Source organism: Sparus aurata, chromosome 4, assembly GCF_900880675.1.
Source record: "Sparus aurata chromosome 4, fSpaAur1.1, whole genome shotgun sequence".
Classification (NCBI taxonomy): Eukaryota; Metazoa; Chordata; class Actinopteri; order Spariformes; family Sparidae; genus Sparus; species Sparus aurata.
Genome location: NC_044190.1, coordinates 659,061 through 682,807, shown reverse-complemented (window position 1 = coordinate 682,807; position 23,747 = coordinate 659,061). Strand labels below are relative to the sequence as shown.

The window sequence follows — 23,747 nt, the reverse complement described above, 5'->3', positions numbered from 1 at the left end:
TATTTGTGGCTTTTTGGTGGCGGTTTATATTTGCAATGTATTGTTGGCGTGCGGTCGTTTCTGAGGTTGATAAAACTCCGTAAATTAGCGGTCTGCTAACTTGATCTCTCGAGAGGGAGTGTAACACAGTTTCAAGGTGATTTAGACCATGGATTAAACTTACACCGGAATATCCCTTTAAGAAGTGTTAAAAAGGTGTTTTAAAAGTCACAGATTTTTATACTGAAATTAGAATTTTAATGAAACAATCAGTTGACTATTCAATTTGTATCATTAGTATTAGTGTTACGAAGCATTAATCTGTAATGCTTTTGTTAATCTAATAAATGTTTAGGAAAGTGTCATTTCTGGTTCCAGCTTCTCTAGTGCTTTGTAAATTTAACATTTCTAAGTATTAAACTGTCGGTTGGACTAAACAAGACATTCAAGTTATCATCTTGGGACAGAAGAAGCTGAGATGACTATTTTTCCTTTTTCTTTGTTTTGATATTTGATAAACCAAATGACATAACCATTTATCTGTCATAAAATGACTGTTGGACTAATGAAATAACATTTCAGAGAACTCCTTGTGACCAGAGCATGTGAGCGGAACTGAGCGGCGAGAATTTCCGCTCCCTGCTTACGTGGGTGTTCGCTCCTACGCTCCATCGCTCCATCGCTCAAAGTTAAACCAGACAGCTCCGCTCAAAGACCGCTCTCCGCTCACCTAAAATTTCATTCAGCTCCGGTGAAATAGCTCCACGCTCGCTCAACTTTAAAAGAGGGAGCAATTCCTGACGTTGCACCTATATGACCTGTCTGCTTGCTTTTCGAAATATTTTACAAACTCCATCTCTATACAAATGACCTCCTCAGATGTAGGCTAACCCTTGAAGGCACACGTGAGTCTGTGTGGACTCGTGCATGCCCTAGACTCGTGGAGAGCGGTATCGGAACGGAACTTGAGCGAAACGGAACCATCGCTCTGGCCTTTGGATTAAAACCCACTCTGCGCTCCGACTACATTTCGCTTGCTCCACTCCCCGCTCGCTCTGCGCTCCGCTCTGCTCACATGCCCTGCTTGTGACTGTGTTTGTGTTAAGTGCAACAGCATTTTGATCATCAGGGAAGGTATAAAACAATCAAATGGAAGCCTCCTGACTCCTGAAACCATTCACATGTCGGTGACACATCAAGGCCCAGTCAGCCAAATGTATCATTTACCAAATAATGACTGTAAGTGTACACTCTAGCAGTGTGTTCCCCAGCTTCATCAAATAAAGAAAGTGTAAAGGAGAGTGTAATCTCCTACTGAAGCTGCTCATCTGCTCAAGTACTCAAACGCTTTTTGCTCTCCCCTGCAGGAAGGCTGATGACAGACATGTAAGTAGGCAGCGTGACCTGTTCTGCTACACATAGAGTTTATTTGCTGTGGTTTTAGTTGCAGCTTCTATGCTCTGCCCCCAGGGCGCAAATACGTCTGTGGTGCTCCAGCCCAGGGAGCACCAATCTGACAAGCAGTGCAGACCTAATCCAGGCCAGGTCTGGGGCTGTGTTTGGTATGCATCCCCAAGGTATGGAATAAATACAAGGCCAGTAAGCAGATCTGCCTGCATGGACGCCCGCAGGGGAGTGTCAGGCTTTCCAACCTTGCGTTACATGCCTCTCTTATCCATATATGTAACCTCATAACATTTTGGGCTTTTCACAAATAAGAACAGCTTTGATCTCCTGTGGAAAGTGATGCAGTTTTAATGTCCAACTTCAAGGGCCATTAGCTGCATTTTTATCAGTTAGCGAAGCTTCTTGGCAAGTTTCTGAATGTCAAATCAAGGGGTGTTGGTAGCCTAGAGGTTAGAGAAGCAGGTTTGTGATTGGAGAGTTGTCAGCTTGAGTTCCTCGCTTGGAGAATATGGGTGGGGAAAGTGGATAAGTGACACTTTTCCCTCCCTACAGTGCTTCAGCTGAGTTACCTTTGAGCAAGGCACTGAACCCCCCACTGCTTCAGAGTGCTCCATTGGTATTCTCTGGCTGAATTAAGGCTTTTTTTAAAAAGGAGTCCATTTTGCCCTGTGTTTACTGAACCTTTAAAGAGTGTCTAAGCCTAGTGGTGTCCCCCCCAGTCCCCACTGCCCCTTCCTACCTTAAGCCGCCACAGCAGAACAGTTTACCTGTTTAAACTTGCTTTGTAATTTGTGGATTAGCAGACGCCTCTAATGGCTAAAATCACCAGAGCTTACCAGTGGATGAGAAAGGAAAGAAAACACACAGAAGGAGAAAAGGCAGAGTAAAGGGCAAGTGAAGGAAACCATGAGACTTGTTTGATGAAGGGGGATCACAGGGGGAGTAGACATACATGTTACATAGAAAACATAAGGAACTTTTTCTTTCTCCTGTTCAGTGAGTTATTTATTTAGTTTAGTTCAACTGGAATTGATTTATTCCAGTTTTAAAAAAGAGAGAAAATAGAATTCAGAGGGTTTAAAGCTGTATTTTTTCTTTTAAGAGAGGAAACTAGAAGCCAGAGCAGGCTCTTTAATTTCTACACATATTGTGAGATCATGTTGTTCATTAATTATGCTTACAGCATATATTCAGTAGACATCCCTGCAACTAAGAATATAGACATTTTTGATATAACATTTTACACTGTTGTTTCTTGACACAGTTGCTAATGTTACTTAACATTTAACTTGTGTTTGTGAAACTTAAATTCAATCACACAGTGTTTAATTTCTTCCACTAGGGGTCTCTAAATCAAAACAAAAGATCTAAGTAGTGTGGGATCATGCGTGTTGTTGTCTGCATTGTAAACTCAACAAGTTCTACCTACCCTTCTAAAGATCATGACTTTCAAAATAAAGCTTGCTGACCAACAATTCACAGATTATGACAAGATGTAACTTTTGGACTATTACAAATTACTATTATTGTGAAAATGGTGCGGGTTCAGTTGGGTTTAGGCACCAAAGCAACTTAAGTTTCGCCTACTTGGCGATGATTTTGTTTTAGTTCAAACGTGTAATCGACATCATGTAACTTAAGTGCGCTACTTACACTGGTCAGTCACAACATTATGACGATGGCCCATCCCACAGGACAATGCACCCTGCCACACTACAAAACTGCAAAGGAATGTGTCATGTAGAAATATGACAAAGAGCTCAAGGCACCAACCTGGCTGCCAAATTCCCCGATCCCAGACTGATTCAGCTCCCCAAGAGGCCCTGGTTCCATGTCTTCATAGGTCATAGCCAAATCAAATCAAGTCCAAATCCACAATAGGTGCCTCCATAGACTGGACTTTTTCCTCTCAGGGTGCATCTTCCTGCAGGAGCAGTCACTGCCATCATGGAGTGCTGCTGTCACAAGGGGGTGTACTTGATGCAAAGGAGTTTGGGTTGGTGGTGTGTGTCAAGTGACATCCAGATGAGTTCCAGGCCCGAAAGTTTGCCAACAAAACATTGCATTGTAACAAGATGATCAGTGTCACTTGTCAGTGGTTATGTTAACTAACTTGCGTTAAATAAGTTGAAAAACAAATCAACTCCACTCGAATGCCACAATAAGAATTGATGCTAGAGGGGTAACAACAGCACCAAACTTAGGCATAGGGCAGCTGAGCAGCCTGTGGGAGTCAGGCATAAATGTTCACAGATGATGTCCTGGTTTAGTTTTTTACACACTATGTTTAGTCTCATTCAGCAACAGATGACCAAATGAAACGCACTGTTACCTTATATGAAATTGTGGATTTCTATGGTCTCATCTCAACTCTTATTATCTGCCACTCACCTTTTTCAAGGGGTCACGTGGGTTACTGGAGCCAATCCAAGTTATCTCTCTGTGGGAAGGCAGGGTACACTCTGGACGAGTCGCCAGCTCATCGCAGGGCCCTTACTGATGGCAGAGGTGCCAAATGCACATCAGGAGCAATTTCGGGGTTCAGTATCTTGCTCAAGGATACTTTGACATGCAGCTCAGTGCCACCCCAGGGGAGCCGGGATTCGACCTTCCGATCACTAGTCGACCTGCTCTACCCGCTGAGCTACAGCCACCACTCTATGGTTTGAACATTTTTAGGAACATTTGGATTAATGTACGCTTAACAAAATATATTTTTAGACATTTTAATGCAGAAATATTCCATGTTATATCTTTAGGAGAGGAAATGATTAGTTGATTAAATGATTCATATAAATATTAGCAGGTTCTATTGTGATAATCAATTGATCTTTCAAAAATATTCACGTCTACCCTCCATCCCCTGACATAACTGTACATAATTATTTGTTTTGATATAGATTTAATAGGAACAAAATGTCATGAAAAAAGCATTTGCCCTCTATATTCACAATAGATTTTCGTGAAGCTCTGTTATGGTACTGTTATTTGTATTTTATTTCTTATTCAAGCAGCAATACTTTAACTGAGTTTTTAATACAGATGCTTTTACAGAACCGTTTTTTTTAACATTACTAAACATTTTCCTAGAAAATCAAATGAGCTTGGGTTTTCACATCTAGAACATCCAATAGAAGAAGTTAATCACTTTACAGCAGTGACCAAACATTGTAGTGCAGCCTTCAATACTTAAAGTTTTCAATGCCCAGGACACATTTTGATTACTACCAAAAGAGTGCTGAGGTTTGATACCTGACCCTAGGTACACATATTCCTAAAGATAACACAGATTTAGTTTTTGTCATGTGTGAAGTCCCCCTCCTCCCGAGAAACACTCAACACAGACACTGACACATTCCTGACGGCACAAGGCATAACTTGTTATGGAGGCTGTTCACAGAACTGTGTTAAGGTGAATCCAGACACACACACTGGGCTGTGTGCACCAAGAGGGGCAGCGTTGATTTAGGGCATTACTCAGACAGAGAGAGAGAGAGAGAGAGAGAGAGAGGGGAAAAGAGGGAGAGTCTCCCCTGACTGCATTAGGAGAGCCTCCAGCCTTTGTGATTCCTTTTGATCAAATCTCTGTGAAAGATGAGTGTCATGCCCTCTTCCAGCCAGCTGTGAGGGGACTGCCCTGTGACTCTGAGGGGGTAGACGTATGTGTGTGTGTGTCTGCCCGCGTGAAAGAGCATGCACACCTCTATGCATGCAAGCATGTGTGTGTGTGCGTTGTGTGCGCAGGCTACGGAGGGAGCAGGCAGCTCCTGAGGTGAGAATGCAGAGTGGGAGGATCTCATTCCAATCCCCTGTGCCCAGTTTCAACACACACACACACACACACACACACACACACACACACACACACACTGAACATCTTGAGTAGTTTAGAGCCAGTCCCCGGCAACATTAGAGGAGAGAAAGCAGAGGAGGCGTATGTGTGTGCATCTGTGCAGTGAGAGTAAAAGCACAGTGACTACTTCTTCTTTTTTTTGTGGAGTGAATGTTGGTGGCTCGGTGTGTGTGTGTGTGTGTGTGTGTGTGTGTGTGTGTGTGTGTGTCTGCGTGTGTGTGTGTGTGAAGCAGAGTACATGTGTGTCTGTGTTGTGGAAGGAGATGCTGCTGGGTGTGATGGCTCTTTTGCATTAGTACTTGAGCGAACAGGAGAGTTGGATCCAGTTGTTTTGTGGGACTCGCGGGGAATGGCAAACTCCATGGTATCCTTGGAAACATCTGACTAAATGACAATGGCTGAGGTAAGAGAGACAGCTTTTCACAACTATTCTGTTCGCTCTTCTCACACACACCACCCGCTCACACAATCCGGATATGTTTAACAAAGACAAACTGGAACGAGTTATGTAGATCGGAGTGACAGTCAGAAGTGTGTTCAGAGGGTATGCACTTCAGGAGAAATACAGATGTTTTATATTTTATGATTGTACACATGTGCATTCACTACATTATGTGACAGGACATGAGTAGAAACATACAGCTATGGGTGTTACAAGTTGTCACATAGAGTTCGATATGTTGGCATATCATTTCAAATGCTCTGATAATGCCAAAACTGAACGAGTTTCAGTGCTACATGAAAGTGATACTGCTTTGGAAACCTTACTTTGGACAAAAACATGTTTTTTTTTCTACACACTATAATTTTCATTTAACAAAAAAAAGGCCAAGTTCATAAAATTGTCTCTGAACACAGACAGCTTGACAAGAACTTTGTCTTTGTTCTTTGTCTGAAATAAGCAGAACTTGAATTCAAATCGTAAACAACTTGATTGAAGGATAAGCAAGATTCCACATCTGACAACATATTTAATGCCAGTTTTTGGTAATGTTAAGTTTTTGCTAAATTGTTAGTTTTCTTGAAACTTGTCAGAGCTCATTCAAAACACAGACATTTCTTGAACTTTTGGCCACTATCTGATTTTTCTGTGACTGATGGAGAAAACAAAATGAGAGTTTGGACAGAAATTGTCCCCACATGCCTTCCAAGAATCCAGAGACGACTCCCTATGAACAATAACAGCAACTTCACCACGGACCACCACGCACCAAGTTAGGCTTCCCGCTCAGTTGTGTGTGATTCCCTTCCGTTTTTTTCCCCCAATTTAATCCTCTTTTCTTTACTGATACTTTGTATTTTTCTCTTTCCATCTGCCTTTTAAGTCACCCTCATTAATTCTATGAACTTTATATTTATCACTTTTATTTGACTTGATTTTCAGTTATATTCTTTTCTCAACATCATGCACTTTCACCCTTGGCCTAAAGACAATAAGGCTCCTGTGAGAAAAAAAGTGTGTTTCAATCTATCAGAGGACAGAACCAGCCTCAAGTTCTTACCTGGACCTGTGTCCATCCACCCGTCTGTCTGTCTGTGTGCAGTTCCTGTAGCCTCCTGGCCTCTGGCCACAGCCCATTGGAATGTAATTTAAGAGAAGCCTAATGTTTTGTTACAGCCATAATGTAACAATTAGCTGAGCTGTCTGTGCTGGTGGTGTCAGGAGTGGCAAAATACTCTCACCATATCTGTGTCTGAGCTATGTGTGTGTGTGTGTGTGTGTGTGTGTGTGTGTGTGTGTGTGAAAACGGAGCTAAGTTGGAGGAGAAGCAGTTGTGGTTTATTCCTTGTTAGATTATAGTTTGTCAGAGCTGAGCAGAGCTCATGAAAATACACTTAATTGAGGCAAAGTCAATGTCAAACAGATACTGATAGATCATTCAAGTTGAAGTCATAATATGATTTTTGATGTATTTATGCCACTTAAAAATAAATAAATAAACAATTACAATGACTTACTCATTACTTTATTGTTTTACCTTAGCAATCTGAGAAATATATTTTTCACACTTTTATTTTTGTAAATTATAATCGCTAACATAATCATAATAATAATAATATAACATAATAATGTTGATCCTTGAGCCATCCTATGGATTTCCATGATAATGTAGAACATCTTATTAGCAGTTAAAGGAACATAACATTAATAACCACCTATTAGTGGTTTAAGTGAAATTAAACCTTGAATATTTCTGAGTGCAGAGTGAATTTCATTTTGGTATAACTTGCCCTTATTTTACAAACTTCAACATAATAATAATAATAATAAGAATAATAATAATACTTATTATTATTATTCTTATTATTATTATAATGATGATGATGATACTACTACTTCTACTACAACTACTACTGATAATAATAATGATAATAAAAATAATAATACAATTAATAATCATAATAATGATAATAATATTCATGATCAAGTAAATAGAATCTTTCAAATGCATGTATTGAATATGATCAAGCTCTGGTCAAACCTGCCATGTGAGGTTTTAATGTTTCTCTAACAGGTTGCCTTTTTCATTTTCTGATGAGGCCATTACTCCAGCAATACATGAAAATTATTTGAAATCATTCTGTGTGTGTGTGTGTGTGTGTGTGTGTGTGTGTGTGTGTGTGAGAGAGAGAGAGAGAGAGTAGACTGTCCCTCTGTGGCTTTCCCTTTACACACTCATGTCCTATCTCTTTTTTTCTGCTGTTCTATCACTCCTTCCATCTTTTGTTTCCTCTTTCCACCTCCATCTCTTTCTGTGGGTTTCTCTCTGTTCTTCTGCAGTGCCCCCGGGGCACAACACACACACACACACACACATACAAGCACACACACACACACACACACACACACACACACACACACACACACACACACACACACACAGGGCCCCTGCTCGTCCTTACAGAGTTGTATTTCTCTTTGTGTGTGTTATGTGTGTGTGTCAGACTCTAGCTACCAACCTCATCAGCTTCATTAGGTTCATGATGGTCCATCCGTGAGAGGATGGGGGGAGTGGTGTATCTGCTCCAGCCTTTTACCCCTTTGAGCGTCTCCTCAAGCTGTGATGCGCTCCTCCCAGCTACAACGTACCCCCTTAACACCCCCCAAACCCCCCAATACACACACACACACACACACACACACACACACACACACACACACACACACAGCAGCCACCCCTTGCATCTGCTCTGCCCCGCCACCAAAAGGCTTGTGAGGATTTGTCAGCCAGATGTGACAAGATTGTCAAGAGGCAGGCGAGGAGAGAGGGAGATCTGATATTAATCAGAGCGTAGCTGGGAGCCAAACTCTCTCAGACTCAGTGTACTAACATGTTCCCCTCATTTACTCCCTCTTTGAGCCAAACACTCCCTCCGAGTTCCTAACGGGGAGCCACATACACCAGGAAGACAACCAAACTTTTGCTCACCCCCCTCCCTCACTTCCTCCCATCAGATCATTGTCTTTGAGATTTTTTTTTTTTTTTTTGTTCTTTAAAGAAGCCAACGTTTTCTCATGGATATTCAGGTAAAGATTTACAACCTTTTTGCCCGCTGTAGTATTGAAACATGGTGTGTGTGTGTGTGTGTGTGTGCTTGCTTGTGATTGACTGCTGGATGAATTTTTCACGCTGTCTTTGGGCTGTATGGACTCTTAATAGGCTCAAACACAGCCTGTCACTACTTGCACTCGCCCAGGCTTTTCCTGGGTTTGTGTTCTCCTTTTCAGGTCCAGTGTAGTGTTAAAGGAACACTCGTGGCTTCTATTTTTTACATTTTTTAATGTGTATTTTAAAAAGCTATTACTCACATGGATTTTACTTAAAATATGCTGTTAAATTAAACACAGGCTGGATGGCTTTGCAGCAGAGGGTTTGTGTATAGAAAGTTAAATATTTAATGTAAAACTGAATGTAATCATTTGAGAGAATACTCTGAGATTTTCTTCTGATGCTTTGTGTTTGAGTGCTTCCTCTTTCTCAGCAGAGTGACATTAAATCATAAGCTGAGGCAGGATCATGTTGCCTGCTGAGCAGCTCATGTATCGTAACCCCTCTTTAACTAACACTTGTCATCAATTAACATTTTACTACCTTGCTGTCACATACACAAACTGGTCCAAGGCGTGATTTATTCATGAGACAGTATTCTTTGCTTGTACCGCACACACATTACACACAGTCAAGTTCTTGTGCTGAGGTGGTTTAATTTGTGGAAGTTGGCATTATTAGCTGGATGTCTGAGTGGTACCAGGAACATTGTCCTCCCACCAAATTCCTGAGCATTTTCTGTGTGTTCTGGCTGGGATAAGATATTTATTTCATTTGTGTGTGTGTGTGTGTGTTTGCGTGTGTGCGTGTGTGTATGAATATTTAGCTTTTCCCTGTGAAGCGGTTTCTTCGCTTTTTAGTGAATTTTGTCCATTTACATAAATGTTGCCCTTTAATTGTAAAAACTAAACTGCCATAGAAAGATGTTAAAATGTTCAGTGATTGTTTTTCTTATTTGACTTAAGCAGTGTCAGTTTGGCTTTAAATGCTCAGTGTAAACTCCTATAATATATAATTTCCTTTGAATTAATTTAACGGATGAAATTTACATCCACATATCAATTTTCAAATGATCCTTTGGAGGGTCGCGGCAAACTGGAGCCTTTCCCAGCTGACATTTGGTGATGGGCGAGGTAAAATATGGACTGAACGAAAAATTACTTTGATGCATATTTCCTGCAAAGGTTAAAGCAGTTGATTAATCTGTTGATTGTCTTTTCAGTTTTTTTTTGTTTGACATTAGAAAGTCAGAAAATAGAGACAATGTCTCAAATGTCTTATTCCCACAGCCAGAGGTGATTGTTTTCAAAAAAAGATATTCATTCAAAAACATATACAATGATATATTTCCTCATATATCTTTAAAAAGATGGAGAACAGAAAAAGACTACATTTTCTGGTCTCAATGTCAACTTCAGTGACTGACTAACAGCTGATCTACGGAGTGAACTACTAACTGTCCAATAAAGCAATCTTTATAAAACATTACTAATAATTACTAATTACTAGTAATTACTAGGAACTAATTACACCAATGGAAGTTATTAACCACTTTGTTAATGCTTTATCAGTCCATTATAAACCATTGCTTTGAATGAATGGTTGCCAGGTGGGGAGAAAAATAAACATCACATAAGATTTATTACAAACTTTTCTTTTTAAATGTTTTATAATTGAACTATAAAACATTAATGAATGCTTTATTCATCTTTAATAAATCAATTAGTTACAACTTATTTAACATTTATATAGAAGAAGGTTGTAACAACTACATTTAAATTTGTTAAGGAAAGTGATATTCTGTCAGCAATCTGTTGCTTTTTGATCACAAGAGATCAAAATGTTTAGCAAAAAATCCTTACAAGGGAAAAATAGGCTGATGATTATAATGACAATTAATAATCAAAATCTTGATCTCATTGCTCTTTTTTTTCATATGTGCCTCAAAATGATTTACAGCACAGCTGCTAGCCTGTGGGTGCCTGGTTTATTTGAGCCTTATGTAAATATATTCTGTGCCATGCACATTAGTGATCATGTTTATTTCCCTTCAGGAACACTTTCGCTTCCTTTATTTCCCCTGTGCCATAATTGTTCTTGTTAACTGATTAATGGCTGATAGTAAAATCTGATTTGCTCTCTCTTGGCCATCAGTCTCCCTCTTCCTCAGATTCGCTGATCCCTGTTTTTATTCACTCTTTGGCACCACCATGGCTTGTTTTCCCATCAAGTGTCAGTTAGTGCCTGGCTGCTGCTAATTGATTAGTTTTCCACCGCATTAGGCCAACAAGACCCCGTCCATCCCAGATCTGCCCCTGTCCAAGCAGCTGTTCACTTCTGCTGAGTCTCTAAAGCACCATGGCTATTCCAGACATATGGCAGGATTTTATTTTAAGAGTCAGAAAGGACTATTTCATTTTATTGTGTGTATGTGTATGTGTGTGTGTGTGTGTGTGTGAAGGATGTTATGGCTGTATTCCAGCAGTGAGATGAAGTTGATGTTTTCTGTTTCTGACTAGAAAGAATAATGTAGTTGTAGTTTTCATAAATGACATCAGTACATTCTATATCTAAAGTTGACCACAACCTTTTATTGTCATTTCACAAACATTGATAGATAGTGGTGGATTGACACAGAAAATGAATTTCATATATCAAAACCAAGAAAAGAGCTGGATTAGATATTTCACTGATTCTAATCAAAGATTCAATCATATTGAAATAGCGTCCATATAAAAGTTAAGCAACAATATAATATATAATATGTAATTTATAATATAAAGTATATAATATAAAGTTAACCTTTTCCTGACGCCAATCAACTCAAATACAAATATCATTAGTGTCTGTTTTTATTGTGTATTCATTTAACATGGCCAAATATTTCATCAACACATGCCGGCCCCTCAGAGTGACTGTTGTCTCTCATTCTTTTCTCTTTTCTTAACCTCACCTTCCCCCTCTTTAACCTCCATCTATCCATGCTACACAGCCTGACCTCTGAGTGTACCATCTCTCAACCAAGTTGCCTTTAGCTGCAGTGCTGTCAGTTTATACAAATTCATACACATAGGAGAAACTGTTGCAATGAAGAGATCCAGAGATATGAAGGCTGTGTGGGTTTATAGCATCAGAAGCAAAACTATCGCGTACAAGAATATGTGTTAATCTATGGTTATATTCTATGACTGTTTTGATAGGATTTCATTCCTTCTCACTATTCAAAAATCTTATCTGTGAAGATAAGATTTTTCAAGAATGAACTCACCGATGAGAGAAGCTCTGAGTAAATAAAAATGTTGATACACTCAGCTGGTTGCCTTCAGTTGTTACTGCACACTCACAGGAAAAGCTTAATAAGCAGCAGTGAGGAGATGAGGAGACTTTTCTTCAGCAGTTTTTGCCCTTTGGGCTAAATGCAGCCTGCATGGACTCTTTTGGAATACCATTCTATGTATACCTTTCATTTGAGTATCTCTTGTGCACACACCAGAAAAGTGACACAATATGTTATAGTAATAAAGGAAAAGGTAAACCAAGTGGAATACAATTTATCAGAGATGATTAGAGGAATATTATATAATCCATCTTTGCTCACATCCTAGCATTTCTTACTCTTAGGACTGAATAAACTACAGGTTGTGAACTTCTTTCTAAAATACAAACATTTGACATTAACAGTTAACTCAATGGTATCTGCCATGAGAGGCAGGTCATTATTGGGTATTGGTATTGGCGGAAAAAAATCCATCCCTAAAAATTATGCAGACTCAAAATTAATTTAAACCCACACCATTTGTAATTTATTCAACAACATACGCTACCAAATTGCAAATGAGAGACATGCTACACACATTCTCAAGTATTCAAGGTGTGCTAGAGGTGGTGGGGGTGGTGGGGTTGATGTGTGACTACATGGATATAAAAAAAGTGACATTATGTTAGCGTTGATTTAAAACATTGACCCAACTGCATCATTTGGTGCAATTAGTCTTCTTGTCATTGACTTCAGTGATGTGTACGAACAGCCGTGACTTTGTTGTGACAACAGAAAAGAAAATGAGATGGTTTGGGTGGAGGGGCTCGGTCATCAAGAGCCACAGTTGTGATGGGCTGCCCTGCTCTGTCATATTTCTTTCTCCTCTTCTTCTTCTTCTCAGGAACTCATGAAATGAATCGCTAATTAAGATAAACGACCTGGAGCACTTCGCCCGAATGTGTGTGTGTGATAGTGTGTTACAGTCTGGTGAGCAAGCAGGGGCACCTGATTGAGATGTATATTAGGAGGAGCAACAGCAGGAGGTGTGTGTGCACGCACAGTGGGATGGGATTATCTTAATTGGGCCCTGTTGGTTCTTGGTGCTCTGTAATGATGGGATTATGTTGCTGAGAGATTAGCAAAGGGGTTTTTACACCTCACTACTGTCCGGAGGAGGCTGGACCGGTTGGCTGGCGAATAATCCCAGACAGAGAGGGTGATAGAGAGAAAAGCAAAGCAAGCAGATGTCACGGTACTGAAGGCCGGAGCAAGCATGCTGTGTTTCAAGGCCTGGTAGCTGCTGCCACCTTTCATCTGGGGTCAAATTATCTGTCTAATGATGAGAGGTTGTTGTAAGGTGAAATAATATGATCCTAGATTTCAAGGACAAGCACTGCCTCAAGCGCAGAACCAAGCGACTGACTAAATGAGGAGGAGGAGATGGCCCCCCTACCCTCCCACCCACCCACATTTTTCCTGCCTCTGTGCTCATGGAGAGGGAGTGAGCTCCAGCAAGGAGCTAAGCACGCTGCTCATGTATACTAAAACCCCACTGATCATGCATTATAGATGCATGGGGAGAGAGGTGGCGTAGCACATCCACTCTGAGGTTTTCAGCATGTAGCACTAACAACACTGGCTTTGATCATAAATCTGATGATGTTTTTCCCTCAGTTCCTGGTGTGTAAATGATTTTTTTTTTGTCCAAGGGGGAGAACCAGGGAGTCAGAGTAATTTTTAGTGTATCAGTGTGCTTGAGTCCTCTCAGCAGGGTCACTGCCAAGTCAGCAGCTACACACAAAACTTTACTTGTTACTACCTTTTACCCCTCGCTCTGAATCGAGTCGATCCACTTCCTCTGCTTTTTCTCTGTTTGCTCTGAAAAGATAAAGCTCATTAACATATGAGCTAATATATAGAGTTCTCTAACCTGTATGTGTGTATGTGTGTGTGGATGTGTGTGTGTCTGTGTGTGCGTATGTGCATGCGTGAGTGTGTGTGTGTGTGTGTGTGTGTGTGTTTGTGCATGCGTGCGTGTGTGAGTTTGTGCATGCGTGCGTGCGTGTGTGTGTGTGCCCTAGGCATGGATTGATTGAGATGGTTTTGGTTGTCCAGGTGTGTCTGAGACCTTTCGTTACTGTTGTGAAGACCTGCCCTGCAGCACCACTGACACACACACACACACACATACACACACACAGCCGTGCTTATGCTGCTCTCATAGGGCAAACAAGTCAATGAGTGATGCACAAAAGGAGTGCAAAATTACTCTAGGCAATCATGCTATTTCTTTCAGTTTCCGTAGGCAACTTGACAGTTGTGTTGTAGCTTTGTAAGACAGGCATAACTTCAACTGTGCGCACATTCTAGCAGTTTTTTCTTGACTGCACAGTCACAGAAGCTTGAGATGACATATATTGAGATATTTTCTATTACTGCTATTACATTCCTGGACAAATATGACCACTTGAAAAAAATTTACATTTGGAATTATGCAAAATATTAAAAGGGTATTATAAAAGGAAATAATGTTAAATCTTTTATATGAGGAATTTAGAAATGTGCTCTGCCCTAGTGGAACAACGCCTTTTACACTTGCCAGGTCCACTAGCAGGTCCGATTCTACTCAAGAATATATCTAGCTGAATATTATTATAAGACATCTATAATATTTCTTTTAATGAGATGTTGCAGCCGTAACAAAACATTTTATTTTCAGAAACGGGGAAATGTTGGATGATAATCAAACACTGAAGAGGTTAGCCAGTCCACATAGATGCAATTATTGCTTGTTGTGAAAACAGGGAATTAAACAAAGATATATTGTGTGCATTTTATTCATTTATTTATTTTTTTAACAGGCTATCTGCTGCACTTTGGTGAACTGTAACTGTGACAACTTCAAGCCTGGGAAGCTAAAGAGGAGGCAGTGTGAAAACTGCAAGCATGGCTGGGTAGCACACGGTAAGAGCGCACAGCTTACTGTCCACTGGTAATGCAAAGACATTTAACTGAGGCTCTTTTCAGGAATGATATGAATAGTACTTGTGAATGGGGACAACATATAATGTGATGGTTTTTTTACTTTCCCTATCTTTAGAAAACCAGTTGGCCAAAAGGCTAATATTTTACGAGACACAATCACATCTTATGTTGTGGCTACAAAGTCACAACCCAGGCCTTACTTTGTGTCCAGCATTAAGCAAGTCATTATGCATCCTTTGCCAAATGCATGGAGATTTTTTTAAATGGAAATAGCTCATGAATGCTGTTTATATGACTGTTTTATTGCGTAAATGATTCAATCACTTTCAAATCTGTGAAAATTAAGCATCTTAAATGTTAAATCATGCATTATTTTTATATGCTTGTCCAGATGGTCAAATGTACTAATGAGATTCTGCAGAAGAAAGAAAGAATTCTCCCTGTTTGCGGGACAATAAAGGAATTCTGATTCTGCAACTAATCCAAAGATCCACTGAATCTATGTGGTATAGACATTTTATGATATCAATATACAGCTATAGCATATTTTATTTTTTCAGATGATATTATCTTATTTATTGTATAACATTATTTTGAATATTTATTTTTCAGTATTCCAATATCTAACTTGTTAGCTTTCAAGCATCTTACAAAGATTGTCTTGTGTCTTGTTTTTGATGACCGAGAGGGAATTTGAATTTTATATACATACACAAACCCCAGGCTTTCTATTAATTGTTCCATATTAAATGAAAAACATTTTCTTTTTATGTTTCTTACATTTTTGTACTTGCATACTTTTTCAAAACCAATGTGTCTTCTCTCTCTCTCTGTCCTGTCTTAGTGTCAGTCCAGGGACCAGTTTAGTTTCATGAAATTAAATCCAGTAAATGCTGATGTTTGTATTCTAGCCCTGAGTAAGCTGAAGGTGCATCACATGTACCAGAGCAGCCAGGTGGAGATTGTGCACTCCAACGTGGTGTTCGATATCTGCAGCTTGATGCTGTATGGCACCCAAGCCATCCCAATCCGCCTCAAGATCCTCCTGGACCGCCTTTTCTCTGTCCTCAAGCAGGAGGAGGTTATCCAGATCCTCAGCGCACTTGACTGGACACTGCAGGACTATATACGAGGATACGTCCTCCAGGTGAGCAGTTTGTGTGAATGTCTTGACCAGTGTATGTCTGAATACCAGTACAGAACTAATTGCTGAATGCAAAGAACTTATTCAACATTTTTTGAACTGCTTATTTATTTTCTTTCTGGGAGTAAGATGAGAGGATAAATATCAATGTCTGGTCCGTGTTTTCAAGTATAGAGCTGGAGTCAGGACACAGTAAGACAAGCCTAACATAGAGACAGGAAGCAAGGGACAAAAGGTCATCTGGCTCGGTTAAAATTTAGTAACCCACATACGAACAAGACTATGTGCCAGAAGAACACTCAGCAATGCATCTTGACATCAGTGAGGTTGACGCTGCAAAGAAATGTTATGAGCCTGGGTGAGTGTTAGTGATAGTTCAAAATACAGCCCCCCTAAAATGAAGAGATTTTACACAATGGATGGAAGGTACATTGCGTAAGAGCTTTGGTAAGCCTGTTTTTTAACTGTGGACATAGCCAGACACAAAAGTCAATGAATCTCCTCATCTGAATCTTGGAATCTTGGAATTTTTAAGTATTACTTTAAAATCCAACAGTTCCAACATGTTGTTTCATGTTATTTAGGGTCAGAATCCTCTAAAAACAGCCTGGAGGCCTGGACTCTAAAACTCCCAGTATGATGAGTGAGAGTGCATGAAGATAGAAACAGAAGGAATTTCAGGGAAGACGAGGGGAGAGGAATGAAAGGAGTAGTGAGGAAAGCAAGGCTGAAGACAGGACAAAGTTGGGATGTGATGTCCGATCAATGCAAAGAACTCTCTGGGTATCCCACTGATGAGATCAGCTTGTTACTGTGGTACAACCAGCTCGGGGAGGTCTCCAAACTGTGCTGGGTATATGTCTTTTGCTTCAGATTTCCTCTTAAGCTGGAGCCAAGCAGGCCTAGGTCTGGGCTGGGCTCGATTAGTACATCATCAAGTATTCAAGTTGGGCTGCGTTTAATTCATGTTAGCTCATCTAATGGCGAACGTAGAGTCAGAGTCCTCGACAGGCGCCCAATGAATGCTCTGTGATGAAATATTAATCACGGTTACGGCATGAAGCAACTCCTCACTTTCAAAGATGCCCAAACTCACATGTGATTACTGCTGGGCAAAGGGAGAGAGGACCCGCTTGATCAATGTGAGCCACCCTCTGATCACCCCTCCCTTACTTGTGTATCCATATGTGTGTGTGTGTATGTGTGTGTGTGTGCATTTGTGTGCTAGTATGCTTGTGTGATGTGTAGGTGTGTGTGTTTGTCTGTTCTATATCTGCTTCTGCTGATGCGGAACAAGTAAATCCACATGATTTAAATGAAGATAAATGACCTGCAAGATGTGTCTGTGTAATGAGGGTTCTCAGGGTTGTGTGCTGCTCGCTTGTATTAACACTCCATCTGATTCCTTTATTTAGCCACCATGCCAGTCTTCTATATAGGGTGTGTCATCTAACCCATCCATGAATATGTATGAGCAACCCAAAAGACGATTATAATGCCAATGATGAAATTGCTTTCTCCTTCCTCTTTTTTTTTTTTACTTTCCCTCTCCTTCTCAAACTATTTCATACCCTTGCCCTCTCTTCTTCCTTGCATCAATTTGCTACCCCTCTCTTCCTGCACTGTCTGAAGGATGTAGCAGGAAAGGTGCTGGACCGGTGGGCCATCATGACTTTTGAGGAGGAGATTGCCACATTGCAGCAGTTCCTGCGTTTTGGCGAGACCAAGTCCATAGTTGAACTGATGGCTCTGCAAGACAAGGAGGGCCAGGCAGTATTAGTTCCAAGCACCCGTACTAACTCAGATATTCGCACTTTCATTGAGCGCAATGCCCCACGCACTGCGGCCAACCTGTCTACATCCAAAGTTGATAAGCTAAGCGGCAACAGCATGCACCATTTCGAAAACTTTATCAATAGCATGGCCTTCATGCTGCCATTCCAGCTATTAGGCTCTGTTCCTGCACCGTTTCTGGGCTCACCAACAGGGACACTGCAGCAGCACCAGCAGCCATCATGCCGGGGATCATTGGAGCATCAGAATCAGAGACTTGATGATCAAGGGCAGGAGGGCAGAGGGAGGGACAGCCTCATTTCTTTTTCACACCCTCCAGAGAACAGCCTGCTAGGTTCCACCTCTGTCTTATTCACTGCTGATCTAGACCGAAGTGGAGACAAGCCAATGGACAGCCTCTCCACCACCACCAAGATCGAGGCAGAGGATTTCTCCACTAGTGACAACTACTCGGATGGACCCTCCACGCCATGCACACCCTCCATGAGCTCTGATGTAACACAGATGTCACCTGATGGCAAGCTGCGCTCCCTGGACAGGAATGGGAGTTCCAGTGGAGGAGTCTCAGGAGGGGGAGGAGGCTCTCTGAAGAAGGGCCGCGTATTTTGCAACGCTTGTGAGAAGACGTTCTACGACAAAGGCACACTGAAAATCCATTACAATGCAGTTCACCTGAAGATTAAGCACAAGTGTACCATTGAGGGCTGCAACATGGTGTTCAGCTCATTGCGAAGTCGCAATCGCCATAGTGCCAACCCAAACCCACGGTTACACATGCCAATGAACCGTAACAACAGGGACAAAGACTTACGTGGCAGCTTGTCTGGCGATGAGAGTTCTCAAGGAGAAAAGAGGCCTGAATATGGAACCCCCATCCCCGTCTGTTCTGCAGAAAGCCATAAGTCAGTGCCCAGCTACATGGTGAGCCACGTGGACACTAGCTCTAAACTCCACAACAGCTCATTCCCCAGCATGGGCCAGAGTGGAATCCTCTTCCCTAATTTAAAAACAGTACAGCCAGTTCTACCTTTCTACCGCAGCCTTGTAACCCCACCAGAGCTTGCAAACACTCCAGGAACACTGCCCTCCCTCCCTCTGTTGTCCTCCTCTGTACCCATCAAACCCATCACTGCCCCTGAACCCTACATGACAGACCCAATACCAAAGAAAAAGTCTCGGAAGTCAAGCATGCCAATAAAGATAGAGAAGGAAGCAGTGGAGCGAGAGGAACAGATGAATGAGGACAACAGCTCTGAAGATGAGGCTCCATTACAGGGCAGGGACAAAGAAGAGTGTGATGGCAGCCAAGCAGAGGGGCACATGTGCGCAAGACAGGTTGGGGAGGAGAAGGAGGCAAAAGGGGCTTACATTGGTGAGGAGAAGAAAAGGGAGGTTGCCAAGCATCTGTTGGACCAAACTTTAAGAGAAATGACAGAGAGGGAGGACAAAGATGATGGACCAATGCAAACTGAAAAAGGGGTCATCACCTGTGCACCCCCACTCTTCGAAAACAGACTGATGGAGAACCACTGTGACAACAACTTACTCTGCCCAGAACCCAGTGGCAATGAAGAAAGGGAGGATAGGTCACATGCAAACACGTTGCATGCAGCTGACAAGATTTCAGAGCTCAGATGGGATGAGGGTGAGCACAGACTGGCTAAAGGGGGCACTCCCCAGCTCATACAACATGACAGGGACGGATCAGATGGCTACATAGACGACTATGGTGACTCAGGTTTGTCTCACCTCGACCCTACCACTGACCTGCCACACCACTGTGAGATCTGCAGTAAGACCTTTAAGAACCCCTACAGCATCAAGATGCACTACCAAAATGTCCACCTTAAGGAGATGCACATGTGCACAGTGGATGGCTGCAATGCTGCCTTCCCCTCACGCAGGAGCCGAGACAGGTGAGAGACAGACATATTTTGTTATTGTTCCAGCGCAGTTATAATATGAAAGCCAGTAAATTTTACTATTGTTAGAATAGGCAGGACTCTAAGGTGTTGTTAAGCCAATTCCGTTGGCAGTTTTCTTATGGTTCCATTTAGCAGAGACCCTGTTCATCAGTAACATAGCATCAGATCACTGGTTCTAAACAATGTGACACTGATCCATTCGAATGTCCTGGAAGGGAGGAGGAATTGAAATCAGCTGCTCTGGTTTGGTCAGTAGAGAAAGAACAGAGCATCCAAGGCAAAGTTAACTCATAAATTAAAATCTTCAAATTCTATTTGGAATCTCAGGGCTTCTGGAAGACTTTAATGAAGCTGGAGGAGCTGTATGGAGCCATTGTATGTTTTGTAAACAGTTGTAAACAAGTCCACATCTACTTCAGTTTTATAGGAAAATGATGTACATTATTTTACTGTGAAGCTCCAGAAATGTTTGTGTACTATGAAACTTACCCTGACTTTTCATCAGCATGAGGGTAAGGAGATAATGACTGAATTTTACTTTTTAGGTAAACTGTTCCTTTAAGGTCAGACACTTTGCAGAGGTCTGCATGCTGTCACAAATGTAGTAAGACTACACACAGGATATGAGCAGTCTGCACATGTCCACATATGACATTAAAATCAGTATAAACAGAACTACTAGCTGCTGGAGTCTAGCTGAGTCTAGCTGGTTATAGATATCACATACTGATTTACATAATTTAAAGTGAAGGCCATATTCAGTGACTGGATGTGACACTTGTGTTTTGTTAATCTATTCTTTAAACCATTAATAATGAGGATAAAAAATCATAAACCAGTTGGCAGTAATGGAAAAAACGCTGGCTAAAACATGAAGCAACAATGTATCTCCCTGGTTCTTTATAGTATTTTGGACCAAAAGCATTTACCATGTAGAGTATAATACATTTAATTGGATTTTAATGCTGTGCTTTTTTATCTTCAGACACAGTGCAAATTTGAACCTGCACCACAAGCTGCTAACCAAAGACTCATTCAGCCCAGCCAGCACCCGCTATTCATCTTCTGTTGGCCTGGACTACTGCCAAGACCAGCGGAACAGAGATCTGCCCCATCGAGACCCAACCAGCCAGGCCTCCGTCATCTTCAGAGGTCAAAACCGCATGGGCCTTGTCTTCCCTATGAGCAAAATGTCTACTGCGCCATACAGTACTGAGGCATCTCCCTTAGGAGAGATGGAGGGAATAGGAAGAGGAGTAGAAGAAGGTACAAGTGGGGAGGACGGAGCAGTCCTGGACTTGAGCACCTCCTCTTCTGCCCCACCCTGCGGCAATGGCAGTGCTCAATCTTCCTGGGACTCTGATGGAGCTGGTAGTGAGGACGGAGTTGAAGAAGATGAAGAGGCCCTCCAAATGGGGGACAGTGATGAAAGCTGCGATGGGATCGGTGGGGGGAGGCCTGGGGGCGAGGAGTTGGCAATTGTGGGAGAGAGGACCCTAGGCTGCACTGGGGGAGGACAGGGCGGGCTTCAGGGAGGTGGGGGTGGATCTCCGATAACTTGCCATGTCTGCCAAAAGGTCTACAGCAACAAAGGCACATTCAGAGCCCATTACAAGACTGTCCATCTGAGACTGCTTCACAAGTGTAAAGTTCCTGGCTGCGACACATCCTTCTCCTCTGTGCGAAGCAGAAACAGGCACAGCCAGAACCCTAATCTCCACAGGAACCTAGCTGTTAGCTCAGGTGCTGCAATGGACCAGGAGTAGGGATTTGAACTTATATGCCAACGTCACTGATTTCCTTTGTTCCAATTGTTGTTTGTTGTTGTTGTTTTTCATTTTTGGGCATCTAAAGAAGGTTCACCAATTAGCACTTTTAAGATTCAATACTGTAGTTCATCATGTTGTCATATTTTGGGGTAAAAGAGAGAAAAAAATAAGAAAGTACAATCATGAGTTGTTTTGTTGTTGCAAATACAACTTGCTGTTGTCATAAATTACTTTTACCGCAAGACAAAAAACTATTAAACAGATCTGTCTGTGTCTACACAACCACATGTAAAGACCAACCAAAATCTACATGTGGCAGTACATTTGTTTTCAGCATTGATCTCTTTTGCAGTAATGCAGTATGAATTTTCTTGTTTTAGTTGGCCACAGAGCCCAGTTTAGATCTTAAAAATGTTCTTTCATGTGAAAAAAATGTTTTAATTTGTTTCCAAGTGGGAGTTGAGCCATGAAACAGTATCATGTGCATAATGTTTTTCCAGTGTTTTTGCTGTTAAATGTCCATCTCTTCCCTGTGAAGCCGTGCACAATGTATTGATCAGAAGCAGTAGTGAAGTAAGCTCTCCATGTGTCATTTCATTCATTTTGACAATGGTCTTTAAAGAGAGTCTTCGTTGAAAAGCTGTAGTGTTGTGAGCTTGATCAATAAGTTACTGTGTGGTGTTATATGATCTATCTTTACTGTTCTGGTTGTCACATAATGCTGATGTTGACCAAAGATTTTTTCAGTCCACAGGAGTGTATAGAAAGCCCTTCACACTGTACAAGGGGTATGCAGTATTTAAAGGGCCAACCCAGTCCACCATCTTCTGTGATTAACAGCAGTATTCAGATGTGGGTTCTATTGTAAAAAAAATGAATAAATAAAAAATTAAGAAAAGAAATCGCCCACAAATAAAACAAAACAAAAACTTTTGACTGACAGGGTGAAAAAACTATTCTGATTCCACTGGTGTTTTTATAAAAAAAAATGTGCTCATGGGACTAGACTTGATTAAGCCATTGGTCTTGGATTTGTGTGGTTACTAGCAGTATCCTGAGTGACTGGAAAAACAGCAGGAACATGTGCTGTATCTGGAAGCTAGAAACATGTACTGTGAATGAGTCAAACACTGAGAAATAATAATGTAAACGAATGCAGTTTATGATAATGACCCCACACACAAGCGCACCCTCAAAAAAGGACTGGTAAACTAAATGTTTATTAAACTGTATATTCTGTGAATAGAGTAATTTGTTATCTGAAAGAAACCAAAAAATATACTGTATAAAATAAGTTACCTTCACTACTAAGATTACGTCCGTCAACCTTTTTTTTTTCCTCAAAAATGAATAAATAAAAACATTGTGTTGTACATGTCTGATTATTTAACCATAGTTTACAGTTCCAGTTGTGTTCTTTATTCTGTATTTTTTTTTTCATACTGTATTTAAATGCAATGGGCCAAATTTAAGATCCTATTTGTTTGTTGCTTGGAGTTGTTAAATAAAACAACAACAACAAAAGGGAGCAAAGACCACCATATGTTGATAGGCGTACATGTTTCTTTTGGTTTAATGTTACAATATTCATTTCAATTAAATAAAAAGCCATATGTTTGCAAGCCTCATTCCATCCAATTTTTTGTCAATTTAAAAAGAAATGATGTTAATGCTATATATAATATCAGCAAAGCTTCAGCTCAGCACGTTAGGTCATAACAACATATCAGATTTTCCCTAAACAATTATTGCAAATTTGTTATAGCAAAATTATTTCAACAACACAACATTAAAATTATATCTATAGATGATTTGAGAGAAAAAAAATAAAGCTGTCAGTGTCATTAGTCTTTATTTTGTTTACTGTGTGTCTCTTCTTTGGCAAATGACACTCAACATATAGGAAGTAGGAGTGTAGGAAGGTGCAGAGAGTTTGTAATCATAATTATACAAAAACCAACAAAAAGAACAATGATACCTAATAAGAAAATGCATATACTATACACACACACACACACGCATGTATAGATGTATATTTTCACACACACGCCTTAGCCTTTCCAACATATGAAGAGGTGTGA

The 23,747-nt window shown here is 40.9% G+C and overlaps 1 protein-coding gene across 1 annotated transcript; it reads left to right on the top strand.

Annotated features, from left to right (window-relative positions):
* Positions 1-5,261: 5,261 nt before the first annotated feature.
* Positions 5,262-23,294, top strand: bnc1 (basonuclin zinc finger protein 1). The gene is made up of 5 exons (XM_030415301.1): positions 5,262-5,642; positions 14,911-15,013; positions 15,946-16,181; positions 17,811-19,888; positions 20,883-23,294. Exons 1-5 carry the CDS (start codon positions 5,628-5,630, stop codon positions 21,661-21,663), a joined length of 3,213 nt encoding a protein of 1,070 aa, XP_030271161.1. The 5' UTR covers positions 5,262-5,627; the 3' UTR covers positions 21,664-23,294.
* The last annotated feature ends 453 nt before the right edge of the window (positions 23,295-23,747 follow it).